The 15878-nt window shown below is 41.9% G+C and overlaps 2 protein-coding genes across 2 annotated transcripts in view; both read left to right on the top strand.

The window, feature by feature from the left end:
* Positions 1 to 15878, top strand: part of LOC125245269 (E3 ubiquitin/ISG15 ligase TRIM25-like) — a 44087-nt gene that overhangs the window by 15023 nt on the left and 13186 nt on the right. The gene's annotated exons all lie outside the window — the stretch shown is intronic.
* Positions 1747 to 13646, top strand: LOC125245261 (tripartite motif-containing protein 16-like). The gene is made up of 6 exons (XM_048155798.1): positions 1747 to 2396; positions 9594 to 9689; positions 9775 to 10008; positions 10762 to 10921; positions 11075 to 11122; positions 12152 to 13646. The coding sequence occupies exons 1-6, from the start codon at positions 1827 to 1829 to the stop codon at positions 12670 to 12672; spliced, it is 1629 nt and encodes a 542-aa protein (XP_048011755.1). The 5' UTR covers positions 1747 to 1826; the 3' UTR covers positions 12673 to 13646.

Below are 15878 nucleotides of genomic sequence, written 5' to 3' on the forward strand. Positions count from 1 at the left end.
CTCAGGAGAAATATAATGTCCTAACATGGGCGTCGGAAGCAAAAAAAATGTGGGTGGGTCCTCCCTCCAATTTATATATATATACACATACATACATATATACATACATACATACATACATACATAGATAAAAATGCCAATCAATCGGTAGTTATTGTTTTTTTTTAATAGAACAACGAGACACAAACCTTTACATTCAATCGCGTTTTTGCTCCCATTTATTTTCACACATTGATCACAGTGCATACAAAGTTTAGTCCCAAAGTGCGCACAACTGGAGAGTTACACGATTACCTTTGATTTCGTTAGATAGAAAAGAAGCTGGGCCGTACGCAGGGTTTTATATTTACCGAGGTCACAAAATGTATTATGCTAGGGGGGTTCGGGGGCATGGCATTTGTGTTATAATATACTTATAACACAAATAAAGTATACTTATAACACAAATTAAGTATTCTTTAATATCACTAATCAAGCATGTAATTAGTCCCTACATAGGCATATACTTAAAGTGTACTAAGTATACTTGAAGTTGTTCCAATTTAGCACACAAAAGTAGGCTACACTAAATATACTTAAAGTTGTATTTTAATACTACTTAATTACAACAAAAATATACTTAGTACAAAATTAGTTGTTTCAAAATAGCACACTTTAAGTTAACTAATCATTAACACTCTTGAAATATACTAATAATTAGTCTTGCTGCAAATATACTTAGCATACTTTTTTTCACTAGGGTTCACTTACAATAATGGTTTGGAAATAACCTAACACATTACAAAAGTAATAATATTACAGTAATATATTACTTTTTGCTGTAAAACAGCAATATAACGCATTACTAATACAATTTGGGTAATATTATACTTGTTACAATTTCAACTTGTTATGCGCATGCCTAATGTATGACTCCTGTATGTCACTGTAATTGTCTTTACCTTCATTACAATTGTCATCCATTAAAACTTTATTAGCGACACTGTTTTTATTTATCCAACTGAGAGATGTAGTTTGTGTATACTATGTTACTAATTGGGTGTTTTGAGCCGCCGTTCAGTCTGTTCGTGGGCTGCTGCAAAACAATTGCAGAATATGCTCATTTAATTTAACATATTAATAATACAATTAATTAATTATATTTATATATTAAAATTAATTTTGAGTTATCTCCAAGCCCCCATGGAGGATCACTGGTCTACACAATGATTATGCAGTAACACATCACCCTCCACTGGATGTATAATGAGCAGCAATAAACTACATTTTATGCCGTTAAACTTCTGTGGTTATTTTGGTGAAAGTAACTCAAAAGTAATGCAAAAGTAGTGTAACGCATTACAATTCAGACACAGTAATATTGTAATGTAACTAATTACTTTCAAATGACAGTAACTAGTAATATATAATGTATTACATTTTGGAAGTAACTTGCCTGACTCTGAAAATAACCAATTTGGGGGAACAAGTTCTTCAGCTGATGCCAGTGAAGCTGATTTATTTAAAATTAGTCTTTATAAAACTGGGAACATCATAACTCAAAAATATTGATGTAACCGATTACCTTATTTGGGTTTACAGTGTAACCCTGTCGTAAGATGAATTCTGCACTCGTTTCTAAGTTAGATTTTAGTGAAAACTAAAAACTTAGCAGGAATGAGGCTCTTCAGGACCAAGAATGAGGAAGCTGCGTTACAGACACTCCTGTTTTGCACATGTCACTCAAACACAGAACCAGGAAACAGGAATCACCTGAGTTCAGAGAAAGTGAAACTGAAGTGTAGTTGAGCTGTTGTGTGTTTGTGTCTCTGTATTCATGCAGTAAAATGGCAGAAGCCAAAATTTCTCAGGAGGAGTTAATGTGTCCAATGTGTCTGGATCTCCTGAAGGATCCAGTGACCATCCACTGTGGACACAGTTACTGTAAGATCTGTATTACAGGCTGCTGGGATCAGGAGGATAAGAAGAGAGTCTACAGCTGCCCTCAGTGCAGACAGACCTTCAGTCCAAGACCTGCTTTAGCTAAAAACACCATTCTGGCTGAAATGGTGGAGAAACTGAAGAAGATTAAACTTCCTGCTGACTGTTACGCTGGAGCTGGAGATGTGCAGTGTGACATCTGTACTGGAAGAAAACACAAAGCCATCAAGTCCTGTCTGGTGTGTCTGGAGTCTTACTGTCAAACTCATTTTGACCGTCATGAGGAATTTCACTCTCGTAAGCCACATAAAGTGACTGAATCCACTGGACGACTGCAGGAGATGATCTGCCCGAAACACGACAAGATCCTTGAGGTTTTCTGCCGCACTGATCAGAAGTGTATATGTGTGCTGTGTATGGATGAACATAAAAACCACAACACTGTATCAGCTGTAGCACAGAGAACAGAGAAACAGGTATGAACTTTGTACTGGCTTCGTACCCAGCAAGCTAAACGCTACTCAATAACAAGTCTTGACAAAAGATAGGCATCATTCAGATGATTTTCTGAGTAAAATGTGTAAAACTATAAAGTAAAAAGATTAAATAAACATGAAAAGGGTAGAGTCTACTTATTATTCAACATGAAAAAATTATTCATCATGCAAAATATTTACACAATAGACATACTGTATACTGAGAGATAAATGTTTAATAAGACCTTAAGCAGTACAGATATTTCAAAATATGAACAGAACTATGAATTTCACAATGATGTATTATGAAAACATCTCGGTTACAAAGGTAACCCTCGTTCCCTGAAGGAGGGAATGGAGACGTACGTCGGAGAGACCAACGAATAGGAATCTTGCTAGAGAGGCCAATCTACTTCAAGTGTAACTAAAACGAGCCAATGCACATTGGCATGCAATCATATGCATCAGCTGCTCGCCTTACAGCGCGGGTATATAATGAGCAGCAGGTGCGTTGCATCTTCAGGTTTTCGCTGAGGAGCTGAACCGAGCAGGCGGCAGCATCAGCAGGACAACGACTGAGAACATGGGAGGAGACCCGCTCGACACGAAGGCTATAGTATCTAGCGAACGTGTTAGGTGTCGCCCAGCCCGCAGCTCTACAAATGTCTGTTAGCGAGGCGCCACGAGCCAGTGCCCAGGAGGATGCTACATCTCTTGTGGAGTGAGCATGCAACCTGAGCAGGCAGGGCACGCCCTGAGCTTATTAAGCCAGGGCGATGGCATCCACTATCCAATGGGCCATCCTCTGCTTGGAGACAGCCTTTCCCTTCTGCTGGCCTCCGTAACAGACAAAGAGCTGGTCTGAGGTCCTGAAGCTTTGAGTTGTCTATGTACAGTCGCAAGGCGTGAACTGGACAGAGCAAAGCCAAGGCTGGGTCTGCCTCCTCTGAGGGCAGCGCTTGCCGGCTCACTACCTGGTCCCTGAAGGGAGTGGTAGGAACCTTGGGCACATAGCCAGGCCGGGGTCTCAGTACCACGTGGCTGTCACCTGGCCCGAACTCTAGGCACAATTCGTCGACCGAAAATGACTGCAGGTCCCCTACCCTCTTGAGGAAGGCCAATGCAACCAGCAGCAAAGTCGTGGTCGTGCTGACCAACAGTTTACGCTCCAACCCTTGCTGCAAGAAGGACGGCACGACTCTGATCGAGCATCTTCGGGGGTCTTCTCGGCGAGAAGAACACCACTCGATGAACAGGTTCCACTTCGAGGTGTAAGCACGTCTTGTAGACGGTGCACGTGCCGAAGTGATGGTGTTAATCCTCTGGAGTCTGAGGCTGATTTGGGGCTTGGAGAACTTTTGACATGCCCTGACATTTGTGCTTTTTTCAGTTGTTCATAAACATATAAATGACAAAAGTGTCATTACACTGTATTCAGCACAAACTAGGCTACAATAATATGTGAGGAACATGTATGTACATGTTTGTGTTTTTGAAGGAATAATGTTTATGCGTGGTTATTGAAAAAACAAAAAACTTAAGTCACTGAAATAAGGCCAAAAATAGTATATTAAATCTGTGTTCACAAGACTTTTGGGTATTGGAGGTTGTAGACTAGAGTTTTTGCTTCAGAATTATGTAAAAATTATGCTGCCTACTCCTTCATCTAAAACAATATATTGATTTAGTTTTGTAAGACAGTTTTTGTCAAGAAACACAGTATGCGTGGAGGCGTGAAACTGCATGAATAATGAGCCATTTACACCTGAGAAGACAAAAGAATCAAATAATAATGACCTGAAATGACTTGCATATTAATGAGGCCTTTCAGTCAGGTAGGCTGTGAAAAAACCCTCTGTAATAATGTCTCAGCTCATCATAAACAGCAATACTGTGAAATATTATTACAATTTAAAATAATGGTATTCTATTATATTCTTTAAAATATAATGTATTTCTGTGATGCAAAGTGTCTGAACAATTATGTTACATCTATGGCATTTCATATAGGCTTTTAGCTTAAAAGCATGCACATTTGGAGAAATATTGATGGATTCTTATATATTTATGTCAATTTTCTATACTGAGAAGTAATACTTATTGTCATCACTATGAGTGCTGGATACTGTGTTTTCAATTCATACTTGCAGCCGGAGGGCGCTCTCTGTGCACATTTAGTCCACAAATTATTCTAAAGAAGAAGAGGACATTTCAGGAATGGTGTTTTTAATTCATACTTGCAGCCGGAGGGCGCTCTCTGTACACCTTTAGGCCACAAATTCAAATAAAGAAGAAAAAGAACTAGGAACTAACAGCATGTCTTCTACAGATCGCTAACCATGGCTTTAACATCCAAATAAACACTTTTCAAGACAATAAATACACGATTGAGACGATGAATGCATGTATTGCCTCTGAATTTGCATCTGAATAGCGCTGGCTCCGTGGGCGTGGCCGTATTAGCGGATAATGAGCTGAATCATGGACTTCTGACATGGCTCTCTTTTCATACAGATTACATAAACACGGAATGTTTGTTTTCGATTTGACTTGCACGATTTAAAACCTGACATTTCAACGTTTCTTTAGACGTAAGTGTCATTTTTTTTGTCATTAGTATTCATAAGTTACAGTTCATTTTCTGAGAACTATCAGATTGGACTTCATTCAGAGGGAGAGGAGAGATCACGCATCATGTTAGTTTTCTTTATTTTACAAAAAGCACAACATTGTGTTTTTACTCTGAGTGTACACAAATAAAAGAAGACATTCTATAGTTTCAATTGATATATTACTTATGTTTCTATGACAAGAAATGACGGAGTATTTTAAGTCTGTTTGGCTGCAATGTGAAAAAAATCCTGCAAAACACGCGACGCGTTTTCAGACCTCAGGGAGTTAAGTACCTCAGGGGGTAAGTCACCTAGAACCTCCGCGTTCCGTCCAGGGACCAGACATGGAGTTTCCAGAGGTCTGGACACGGGTGCCAAAGAGTGCCCCGTCTCTGAGAAAGAAGGTCCTTCCTCAGAGGAGTGGGCCAGGGAGGGGCTGTCGCGAGGAGTGAGAGTTCTGGGAACCAGGTCCGGTTTGGGCCAATAGGGCGCAACTAGCAGGACCTGCTCCTCGTCCTCCCTGACTTTGCACAGTGTCTGTGCAAGTAGGCTCACTGGGGGAAACGCATATCTGCGCAGGCCCTGGGGCCAGCTGTGTGCCAGTACGTCTGTCCCGAGTGTTCCCTCAGTCAGAGAGTAAAACAACTGGCAGTGAGAGGTTTCTGGTGAGGCAAACAGGTCTACCTGAGCCTCTCCGAACTCTCTCCAGATCAGCTGGACCACCTGGGGGTGGAGTCGCCACTCTCCCGGCAGCGCAGCTCGTGAGAGGTCGTCGGCCACACAGTTGAGCACACTGGGAACATGAATGGCGCAAAGCAACCTCAGATGCTTCCGACTCCACAGAAGGAGATGGCGGGCGAGTTGCGACATGTGACGAGAGCGTAGACCACCTTGATGGTTGATGTACGCAACGGTCGAGTGTTGTCCTTACTGACCAGTACATGCTTGCCCCGTAGCGGCCCTTTGAGGCAGCTCAGAGCAAGGCGCACTGCAAGCAACTCGAGGCAGTTGATGTGCCACTGCAGATGGGGTCCCGTCCAAACCCCTGAAACTGCAAGCCCGTTGTACGTGGCACCCCAGCCGGTGGTCAAGGCATCCGTGTAAACCACAGCATGCCAGGACACCTGTTCTAGGGGCACTCCTGCCCGAAGAAACAAGGGGTTCGACCATGGGCTGAAGGCTTGGCGACACTCCTGAGTGATTGCCACCCGGAACATGCCATGTTGCCAAGCCCATCTTGGGACTCGGCCGTGAAGCCAGTGTTGAAGCGGTCTCATATGAAGCAGACCGAGCGGTGTTACAGCCGCTGTGGCCGCCATATGCCCCAGGAGCCTCTAAAAAAGTATTTCAGTGGGACCGCTGTCCTGCCGTTGAACATATTCAGGCAGTTCAACACCGACTGAGCATGTTCCTCTGTGAGGTGTGCTATCTGTTCGACTGAATCCAACTCCAACGTGAGTTTGCTCTTTTCCCAGTTGACCTGAAGCCCCAACTGACTGAGATATCTGAGCACCAAATCCCTGTGTTCACACAACTGATCCCGAGACTGTGCTAGAATGAGCCAGTCGTCGAGATAGTTGAGGATGCGAGCACCCTGTTCTCTCATGGGAACAAGGGCTCCCTCCACGGCTTTCGTGAAGACGCGGGGAGACAGGGCCAGGCCGAAGGGTAGGACTCTGTACTGATATGCTCGTCCTTCGAACGCAAACCGCAGGAATGGCCTGTGTCGCGGAAGAATCGAGACATGAAAGTACGCGTCCTTCAGGTCGATCGCTGCAAAACCAATCCTGGGGACGGATGCATTCGAAAATGCGTTTCTGCGTGAGCATCTTGAACGGTAGCTTGTGAAGGCTCCGATTCAAGACTCGCAGATCCAGGAAAGGTCGTAACCCACCGCTCTTCTTGGGTACAATGAAGTAGGGACTGTAGAACCCTGACCTCATATCGGCTGGAGGGACCGGCTCTATCGCGTCCTTCGCCAGTAGGACTGCGATCTCCGCACGCAAGATAGGGGCATCGACATCTTTCACTGTAGTGAAGAGGACTTGGGGGGACACCGGGCAAACTGAATCGCATAGCCAAGCCTGATGGTCCGAATAAGCCAGCGAGACAGACTGGGGAGCGCTAACCAGGCTTGCAGAGACCGTACAAGCGTGACCAAAGGGACCACCGGCGTACCCGCAGTGAGGCAGCGAGGTGGAACACAGGGACGCGGCTCGGGGGGCTCTTTGCGAGGCGGGCCGAAGCGACATCACAGTGTGCTGGGCAACACTTACCTGGTTCCACAGGTGGACAGAGAGAGCAGTCAAGGCCTTGGTTACCCGCTGCTGTCCGCTGGCGAAAGAAGAGGGGGAGTGGTGAGGTTTTTCTCCTCCCACTGCTCTCCAAGACCTCTTCAGACCTGGAGTTGGAGGAACCGCTCTTTTTTTTTTTTTTTTTGAAGTTTGTGTACCGCTGGCTGTTGGGCCGCCGGCGGAACAGAAACAAACCCAATAAAAGGATTTACCACCCAGCCCTCCGCCGGGTGGTGGAAAGAGCAGCCCCACCCATCTCTGGGTCGCCCGTCTCAGGGGTGATTTTCTCACCAACAACTTAAACAGCAGCAGAGACGGGAAGTGTCATCTCCCCGCAACAGACACAGTAGAGCAGGCTGGGCCGGAGTTTTTTGCAGGGGACGACACCCTTGGCGATGAGCAGACTGAGGGGGCGGCCCAAGAGGAACTCAATGGTTTGTCATGGGAAGCTCCCTGGTCTGCTACTAACTGAGGAGAACTGCTGGGCTCAGTCCTCGACAGTGTCACCGAAAAGGCCACCTCGTGAGATGGGAGCTTGAGAAAGCATTAAGCTTGACAACCTCTCGCACCTCACAAGGTAAGCCAGGGGGCACTTCTGGACCACTGAGGTGGACATCGTCTGGCCAAGGGCCTGCGCCGTGACTTGATCACGGTTAGTCAACAAGCGCAGCTCAACCCCGGCTCAGAACTACCCTCATGCATTAGAGTGCCTTGGCCTCACATGCAGGGTAGGTGTGGTCTGTGTACAGCCACCCCATCCAAGAGGGCAGTGAGAGAGGAAAAACTTATGCAGATTTTGGCACTCTTGGCGTTCCATATTTATGGCACCAATATACCTCCATACTGCCAAGTTTTCCATGTACATCCGGAATACCCGGGAAAGCATGGCTGTAAACTCTGAATCTGAGTCAGCATAAGCACACACCATTACAGTGGGCAGCGTCACCCTCATTTCCAGAGCATAACAGCACTCTCTCTGATGCTGCAATGGACATTGGACCCTCAGCTGGAGCTCTGAATGAAATGCTAGGTTCCTCTATGAGAAGGACTAGCAATCCAATGCAGAAACTGCACAGCTTGCAATGCGCTAGAGAGGGAGGGGCCCTAGGGGGTTGGTTCCCCGAAGGAACCCTTCAACCTCATGTCACTCAAGCCATATCAGCAAAGTAGACCTCTTCTGGTGCACCAGAGAGGGCGCTACAATTGAGATTAGGCAAGGGAACCGCGCATCTAGAGCGCCGAGCAAGCACTGGGTTGCCGGGACAACCCGCACTGCAGCCCGACAGCTCGACGGCACACAACACGCAGAGGAGCGAGAGTTTTGCTCTCGCTGATCTCCACGGTCTCCCAGAGTGTCGGGCAGACCCGCGGCTGTGCTTTTACACACAAGCGGCAGCTGGCCAACAACAGAGGGGACTCAAGCTTCCCGAGGAAAGAAGAGTCACGACCGGCATGTCGACGTGATCATGTTCTCATACGAAAACATGAAACACCCACAAGCATCGTTTCAGCACATGCCCAGACATGTGAAACAATGATTGTGGCCGTCAGTGAGGACAGGAAACGACCGCATCCAGAAGCACACAAGTAGAATGTCATCTTTAAAAAGACGCAAGCTCTACTTGTGTAAGCTCTTTTAGGGACTTTACTCTTTTAAAGTGCTGAAGCACGCAGGGGAACAGCCGTCGCAACACAGACAGGGATTGTGTGCAGCCTGTCGTGTGCTCTCTCTTTCTCTTTGAAGGCGCTCACTCTTACCAGCTGTAAAAACGGCTTTTCAGCGCTCAAAAGCGCACTGTACCGGCCGTGAGAACAGCCTTCTGACACTGTCAAAACAGCCATTTGCTCAATAATGGCAAACAAAACAAAAAACAGAAAATAAAGAGAGGACTTCGACCCCGCTGATGTGCTGTTCGCCCGCACTCGGAAAAAAGAGAAGTTTAACCAAAAAGCTTGACTTGTCTTTTAGCAGACGCTTGCAGAGAACAGGAACAAACACCGTTCGGCTCCGAAGCGAAAAGCTGAAGATGCAACGCACCTGCTGCTCATTATATACCCACGCTGCGAGGCGAGCAGCTGATGCATATGATTGCATGGCTCGTTTTAGTTACACTCAAAGTAGATTGGCCTCTCTAGCGAGATTCCTATTCGTCGGTCTGTCCGACGTACGTCGAACGTGACCGACTGAATGGAAACAATTATTTCTACCTGTAATCCTTCATAAACATACATAATAGCATAAATCTATAATAATAATAATAATCTGGATTCATATCCGGATTGTCCTTTAGCACCAGCTGAAGGAGACGCAGAGTTGGTTCCAGCAGAGGATCCAGCAGAGAGAGAAAGATCTTCAGCAGCTGAGAGAGGCTGTGGAGTCTCATAAGGTGAGTCTGGAGAAGAAGAGAAGTTTGAGAAGTCTCAGTCAGACTTACTGAAGCCCCTGTGTGATTGTGATGTGTGTCCTAACAGCGCTCTGCACAGACAGCAGTGGAGGACAGTGAGAGGATCTTCACTGAGCTCATCCGCTCCATTGAGAGAAGCCGCTCTGAGGCCACTCAGCTGATCAGAGATCAGGAAAAGACTGCAGTGAGTCGAGCTGAAGGACGACTGGAGCGACTGGAGCAGGAGATCAATGATCTGAGGAGGAGAGACGCTGAGCTGGAGCAGCTTTCACACACACAGGATCACATCCATTTCCTGCAGGTAACAGAGATCTAGAAGAACAGGATCATAGTGGACTTGAGCAAGAGACTCACAGAGAAACACTTTATGAGAGCAGAATGAGCCGTTGACTGAAGTGTTGATCTGTGTGTTCGGTTATTATATAATCGTCAGTCAGACTCTCCTCTGATCTTCTTCTTTTGAAAGAGACGCACTTACAAATGCAGTTCAGCTCTGGAAATCTCTTGGGAAACATTTTTCTGGAAGATATATTGAGCTTTCTAATGACGACATTTCAAAACTTCTAATATTTTAAATATTTAGTATATTTTAAATATTTAGTATATTTAGTAGCTTTAACCTATTTAAAAACCACACAAAACCTGAGCTTGGGATTGTGTCCTAAGAGTCCTTGTGAATTTAAGAGCCACTAACTGCTCAAAAGTTATAAATAATGATTAATCTACTCGTTGCCTTTGAACTGCTTTTCCTGATCAAATCTACTCAACCCTGTCATGTGACTCCATTGATGCACTTGATCCGTTACATTTATGTTATTGCCAGATGTTTGATCATCAAGTGTTTTTCTAGAAAGTTCACATATAGTGTAAGAGTCAAACATTAGATCTTACAGCTCTAACATGATATAATGAACATGAGAAGAATGAATCTGATGCTGTGAAAGTGCTGGATTGAGGAGAGTTACTAAAGATCAAGAGCTGCTCAAATCTGGCAGTAGAGCAGGTTATTGGCTGAAGTGTGGAGGTGATGAGCTTTGATTTCTGTTTTCTGTAGAGTTTCCAGTCTCTCTCAGCTCCTCCTGAATCTACAGACGTAAATGATGATCCCTTCAGTTCTCTCTCCTCTTTTGATGGAGTGAGAGAATCTGTCCGTCAGCTGAGAGACAAACTGGAGGATTTCTGCAAAGAGGAGCTGAAGAAGATCTCTGACAGAGGTAAAGTCCTGGAGATTCATCTGCTCTCAGAAATGATCCTCCATCATCTCATATCATGTAGAAGATCATATTAGAAATGTCTTAGGAACGGATGCAGGGATCATTTTCTCTTGACATGATAATCACACTCTTCATGTCTGTTGATTTCCACAGTCACTTTCACCAACATTGTTCCCAGAACCAGGAACGACTTCCTACAATGTAAGTCACTAAGAAAACAAGCAGAGAAACTCACTGAGTGTGTTCATGTTCTTCCTGTAGGAGGAGAAAGAAAACATGATTTACAAGTTTAATAATTGATCATGTAAATCAGTGTTTCTCAATGGGGCGTTCAGAGAACATCGGGGGATGTTGAGGTGTTATTCTGTAGTGCAGCTGCTGAACTTCAAGTGAAAACCACTTCTGCGTTTAGCATTCAGACACAATATAACACACATCGGAAGTGCCGGTACACAAGAAACGCTAAAGGTAAAAATAGAGAAGTGTGTACAAAGATGTGAATCAGGACACTAAACTGGGGATTCAATTTATTCTTCAAAAACAGGAAATCTTTTAAAAAAATAATGAATAAATATGATTATTTTTCACTGAAAGCAAATGAAAAACACTCAATATTAGATATTAAACAGACAATATTAGAGGTAAAATCACAGTAGAAAAAAAGCCCCTCAAGATTTTCAGAAAAGTAAGAAACTGAAAGATCTTCTGGAAAAATTCCACTAAGGATTTATCTTAAACTGGATTTTGTATCAAGTCACTTTAATCTTTGGGGAAACAGATAGAAATTTAAAGAAAGCTCAAGATTGCCAAAGTCTACAGCACTGAAAATCACCAACAATACAATAGACCTACAATGCTTAAAAACTTGTACATGAAATTATTACACTCATCATTGAACCAATTTAATTGATCCATGGTAAATTAAAATATTAGTTCAAAAAAAAAAAAAAAAAAAAAGAATCACACTGACCTCAAACATTTAAATGGAGTAAATATAATAATAGACCTTTAAATTATAATAATAAACACAGAATAATAACCAACATTAATATTCAGGGAAGACTGATTAGACCGGCCCAAAAAAGGTTGAGATCCACTGAAGTAAATTATGATTCACAGGATATCTGATAAACTGTACTGAGACACTGATGATATATTGAACATGAAGAGTTCAGATACATTAAAAGATCAGATTGATGATTCCTGATTCTGATGTTTTATCTCCATCAGATTCCCATCAGCTCAATCTGGATCTGAACACAGTGAATAAACTCCTCTGTCTGTCTGAGAGGAACAGAGTGATTACTTACACTAACACAAAGCAGTCGTATCCTGATCATCCAGACAGATTTGATTATCTTCAGGTGTTGTGTAGAGAGAGTGTGTGTGGACGCTGTTACTGGGAGATTGAGTGGAGTGGGAAAAATTATGTGTATATATCAGTGTCATATAAGAGCATCAGCAGGAAGGGACGGGGTAAAGAGTGTTTGTTTGGACGTAATGATCAGTCCTGGAGTTTGATCTGCTCTTCCTCCAGTTACTCATTCAGACACAATAACATAGAGACTAAACTTCCAGTAAAGTCCATCATCAGTATAATAGGAGTGTATGTGGATCACAGTGCAGGAACTCTGTCCTTCTACAGCGTCTCTGGAGACACAATGAGCCTCATCCACACAGTCCAGACCACATTCACTAAACCCCTCTATCCTGGGTTTTATGTTTATAATGGATCAGTGAAACTGTGTTGATAAATCAGAATAGACTGCAAAAAATGAAATCTTGATGAGTCTTGTTTTTTTTTCTTCTAAGATAAATAAACTAGCCTAGAATTAAAAGTAAAAGATTAATTTGCTTGTTTTGAGCAAATGTAACTTAAATTTTCTTACTTAGAAAAAATGGCTAATTCTGGTGATTTATTTAAATGAATTAAGTATCTTTTTAAAGTGTATGGTATATTTTGACACAGTAAATCCTGAAAACAGAAATTTCAAGCCATACTTTCTTATTTTAAGAGCATAATGTTTCTTATTTTTAGAAAACAATGTTAGGATATTCTGACAAAGATTTTTTTTTTTTAAATTATACTTTACATTATTTAACTTCATTTGAACCAAATGAGAAACAAGAAAGTAGCAAATCAGAGAAGCATATTTTATTCTGTGCTGACAACAGTGTGAATTTATATTGAGATGTCTTGTACAGCAAAAAGTATCTCATAAATTGAACATGCAGGTTTTTTTAACAATAGCCAAGTACACATAAGGAGCTGAACAAATTTAATTTGAACAAAATGTCTCATCTTTAAATCTCTATAGTCAGTAAGTAAAATGGGGATAAAAAAATTAAATACAAATATAAAAGAGGAAACTGACTGTGTGCTTTTTCACTTTTCTTTGTTCTCATTTTAGCAGTTACTGGTGCACTTGTACATTGCACACACATCTCCGAGATAATACTTCAGAGGAATATAAGTATGGTTCTTAAAACTGAGTGCATAATATGATGTATAATCTACAATTGTGTCTGCATCCACTATCTCAGTGGCTTGAGCAAGGTTTGGGACATCGATTTCATAAGAAGCAAACTCATGACTGAAACCCACTGTGTCATAAACCTGACATTCAAAGCAATACAATGAGGAATTTGCAATGTACAGGTGCTGGTCATATAATTAGAATATCGTGAAAAAGTTAATTTTTTTATTGTAAATTATTTTTAAAAATGAAACTTTCATATATTCTAGATTCCCTACATGTAAAGTAAAACATTTCAAAAGTTTTTTTTTTTTTTAATTTTGATGATTAGAGCGTACAGCTCATGAAAGTCCAAAATCCAGTATTTCAAAATATTAGAATATTTCCTAAGATCAATCAAAAAATGGATTTTCAAAACAGAAAAGTTCAAGTTTTTTTAAAGTATGTTCATTTTTCACACTCAATACTTGGTCGGCAGCACATATTACAGCAAATGACTTGCTCCTAGCACAAATTACAGCATCAGTGAAGTGTGGCATGGAAGTGATCAGCCTGTGGCACTGCTGAGGCACTACTGAGCCTTCAGATCATCTGTATATTGTTGGATCGACTGTTTCTCAACCTTTTCTTGAAAATATCCCATAGATTCAGGTCAGGCATGTTGGCTGGCCAATAAAACACAGTAATATCATGGTCAGCAAACCACTTGGAAGTGGTTTCTGCACTGTGGGCAGGTGCTAAAGTGCTGCTGGAAAAGGAAATCAGCATCTCCATAAAGCTTGTCAGCAGATGGAAGCATAAAGTGCTCCAAAATCTCCTGGAAGATGGCTGCATTGACTTTGCACCTGATAAAACACAATGGACCAACACCAGCAGATGCCATGGCCCCCCAAATCATTACTAACTTCAGAAACTTCACACTAGACTTCAAGCAGCTTGGATTCTGTGCCTCTCCAGTCTTCCTTCAGACTCTGGGACCATGATTTCAACATGAAATGCAAAATTTACTTTTATCTGAAAAGAGGACTTTCGACCACTGTTCACTGTCCAGTTCTTTTTCTCCTTAGCCCAGGTAAGATGCTTCTGACGTTGTTTCTGTTTCAGAAGTGGCTTGGTAGTCCTTTTCCTGAAGATGTCTGAGTGTGGTGACTCTTGATGCGCTGACTCCGGCTTCATTTGACTCATTGTGAAGCTCTCCCAAGTGTCTGAATCGGCTTTACTTTACAGTATTCTCAAGCTTGTGGTCATCCCTGTTGCTTGTGCACCTTTGCCTACCCAATTTCTTCCTTCTAGTCAACTTTGCATTTAATATGCTTTGATACATCACTCTGTAAACAGCCACCCCATTCAGTAATGACCATCTGTGACTTACCCTCTTTGTGGAGGGTGTCAATGATTGTCTCCTGGACCATTGCCAAGTCAGCAGTCTTCCCCATTAGTGTGGTTTCAAAGAACAAGAGATACCCGGAATTTATACTGTAGGGATGGTCATTTAATGAAACTCAAATGTAAATATTCTAATATTTTGAGATACTGGATTTTGGACTTTCATGAGCTGTACGCTCTAATCAACAAATTAAAAAAAAAAAACTTTTGAAATGTTTTACTTTACATGTAGGGAATCTAGTATAAATGAAAGTTTCATTTTTTAAAAATAATTTACAATAAAAAAATGAAAAAACTTTTTCACGATATTCTAATTATATGACCAGCACCTGTATATGTCCTTTATGAGCCAGAATACAGGAACATCTTCATTTACACTTATTACAATCACTGACCTCTGACTTCTGACAAGTACTTGTTGCCACATAGCTCAAGCCATTTTACTGATACCACATGTTGCACATTTTCTACACCCCAAAAATCTCTAATTTTATCCTGCACATACTTCATATTTTCCACTTCAGAATTGGGTGATTCTCACAGCTGATATTTTGACAACTCTCAAACATCTGATTGTGTTTAACCAAGGACTTGCAAACATTCTTGAAATTTAGCTTGGAAGACCACTGTTTGAAAAAACAGTGTTTAGATTCAAATCTCATACACATGTGTCTGAGCATTGGACCTAAATCTTTAATCTGTTCAGGGATATGTATCAAATAATGTTATGTTGTTCTCAGGAAATAACCATTTCATATTGCTCAAATGTTGCTTAATAAGCAACTTAAGCTTTGCTACAGTGGCCAAAGAAATAACTGATGCAAATAGGATCTGAAGTAGGGCTGTCACGATATTAGATTTTTCACTCCACGGTTATTGTGGCCAAAAGAATTCACGATATCAAAATTAATACTAGCATAGTAGCCTGTACATTATGTCTGTTACCAATCGAATGAAATCATTATCAACAAAATCTATCTTTGCAATACAGAGGTGACACAGAATGAGAAGTGGCATTAATATATTTACACAGCATTTACAATTTGTCTACATAAATTTAATTCGATATTTAAATATGGATTTTTTTCTAATTT

Source organism: Megalobrama amblycephala, linkage group LG14, assembly GCF_018812025.1.
Source record: "Megalobrama amblycephala isolate DHTTF-2021 linkage group LG14, ASM1881202v1, whole genome shotgun sequence".
Taxonomy (NCBI): domain Eukaryota; kingdom Metazoa; phylum Chordata; class Actinopteri; order Cypriniformes; family Xenocyprididae; genus Megalobrama; species Megalobrama amblycephala.

Excerpts from the sequence above, each read along its gene's own strand:
- LOC125245261 (XM_048155798.1), top strand. The coding sequence starts at position 1,827 with ATGGCAGAAGCCAAAATTTCTCAGGAGGAGTTAATGTGTCCAATGTGT. Across the intron at positions 9,690-9,774 it reads AGGCTGTGGAGTCTCATAAG|CGCTCTGCACAGACAGCAGT; the intron begins GTGAGTCTGGAG and ends GTGTCCTAACAG. Across the intron at positions 10,009-10,761 it reads ATCACATCCATTTCCTGCAG|AGTTTCCAGTCTCTCTCAGC; the intron begins GTAACAGAGATC and ends TGTTTTCTGTAG.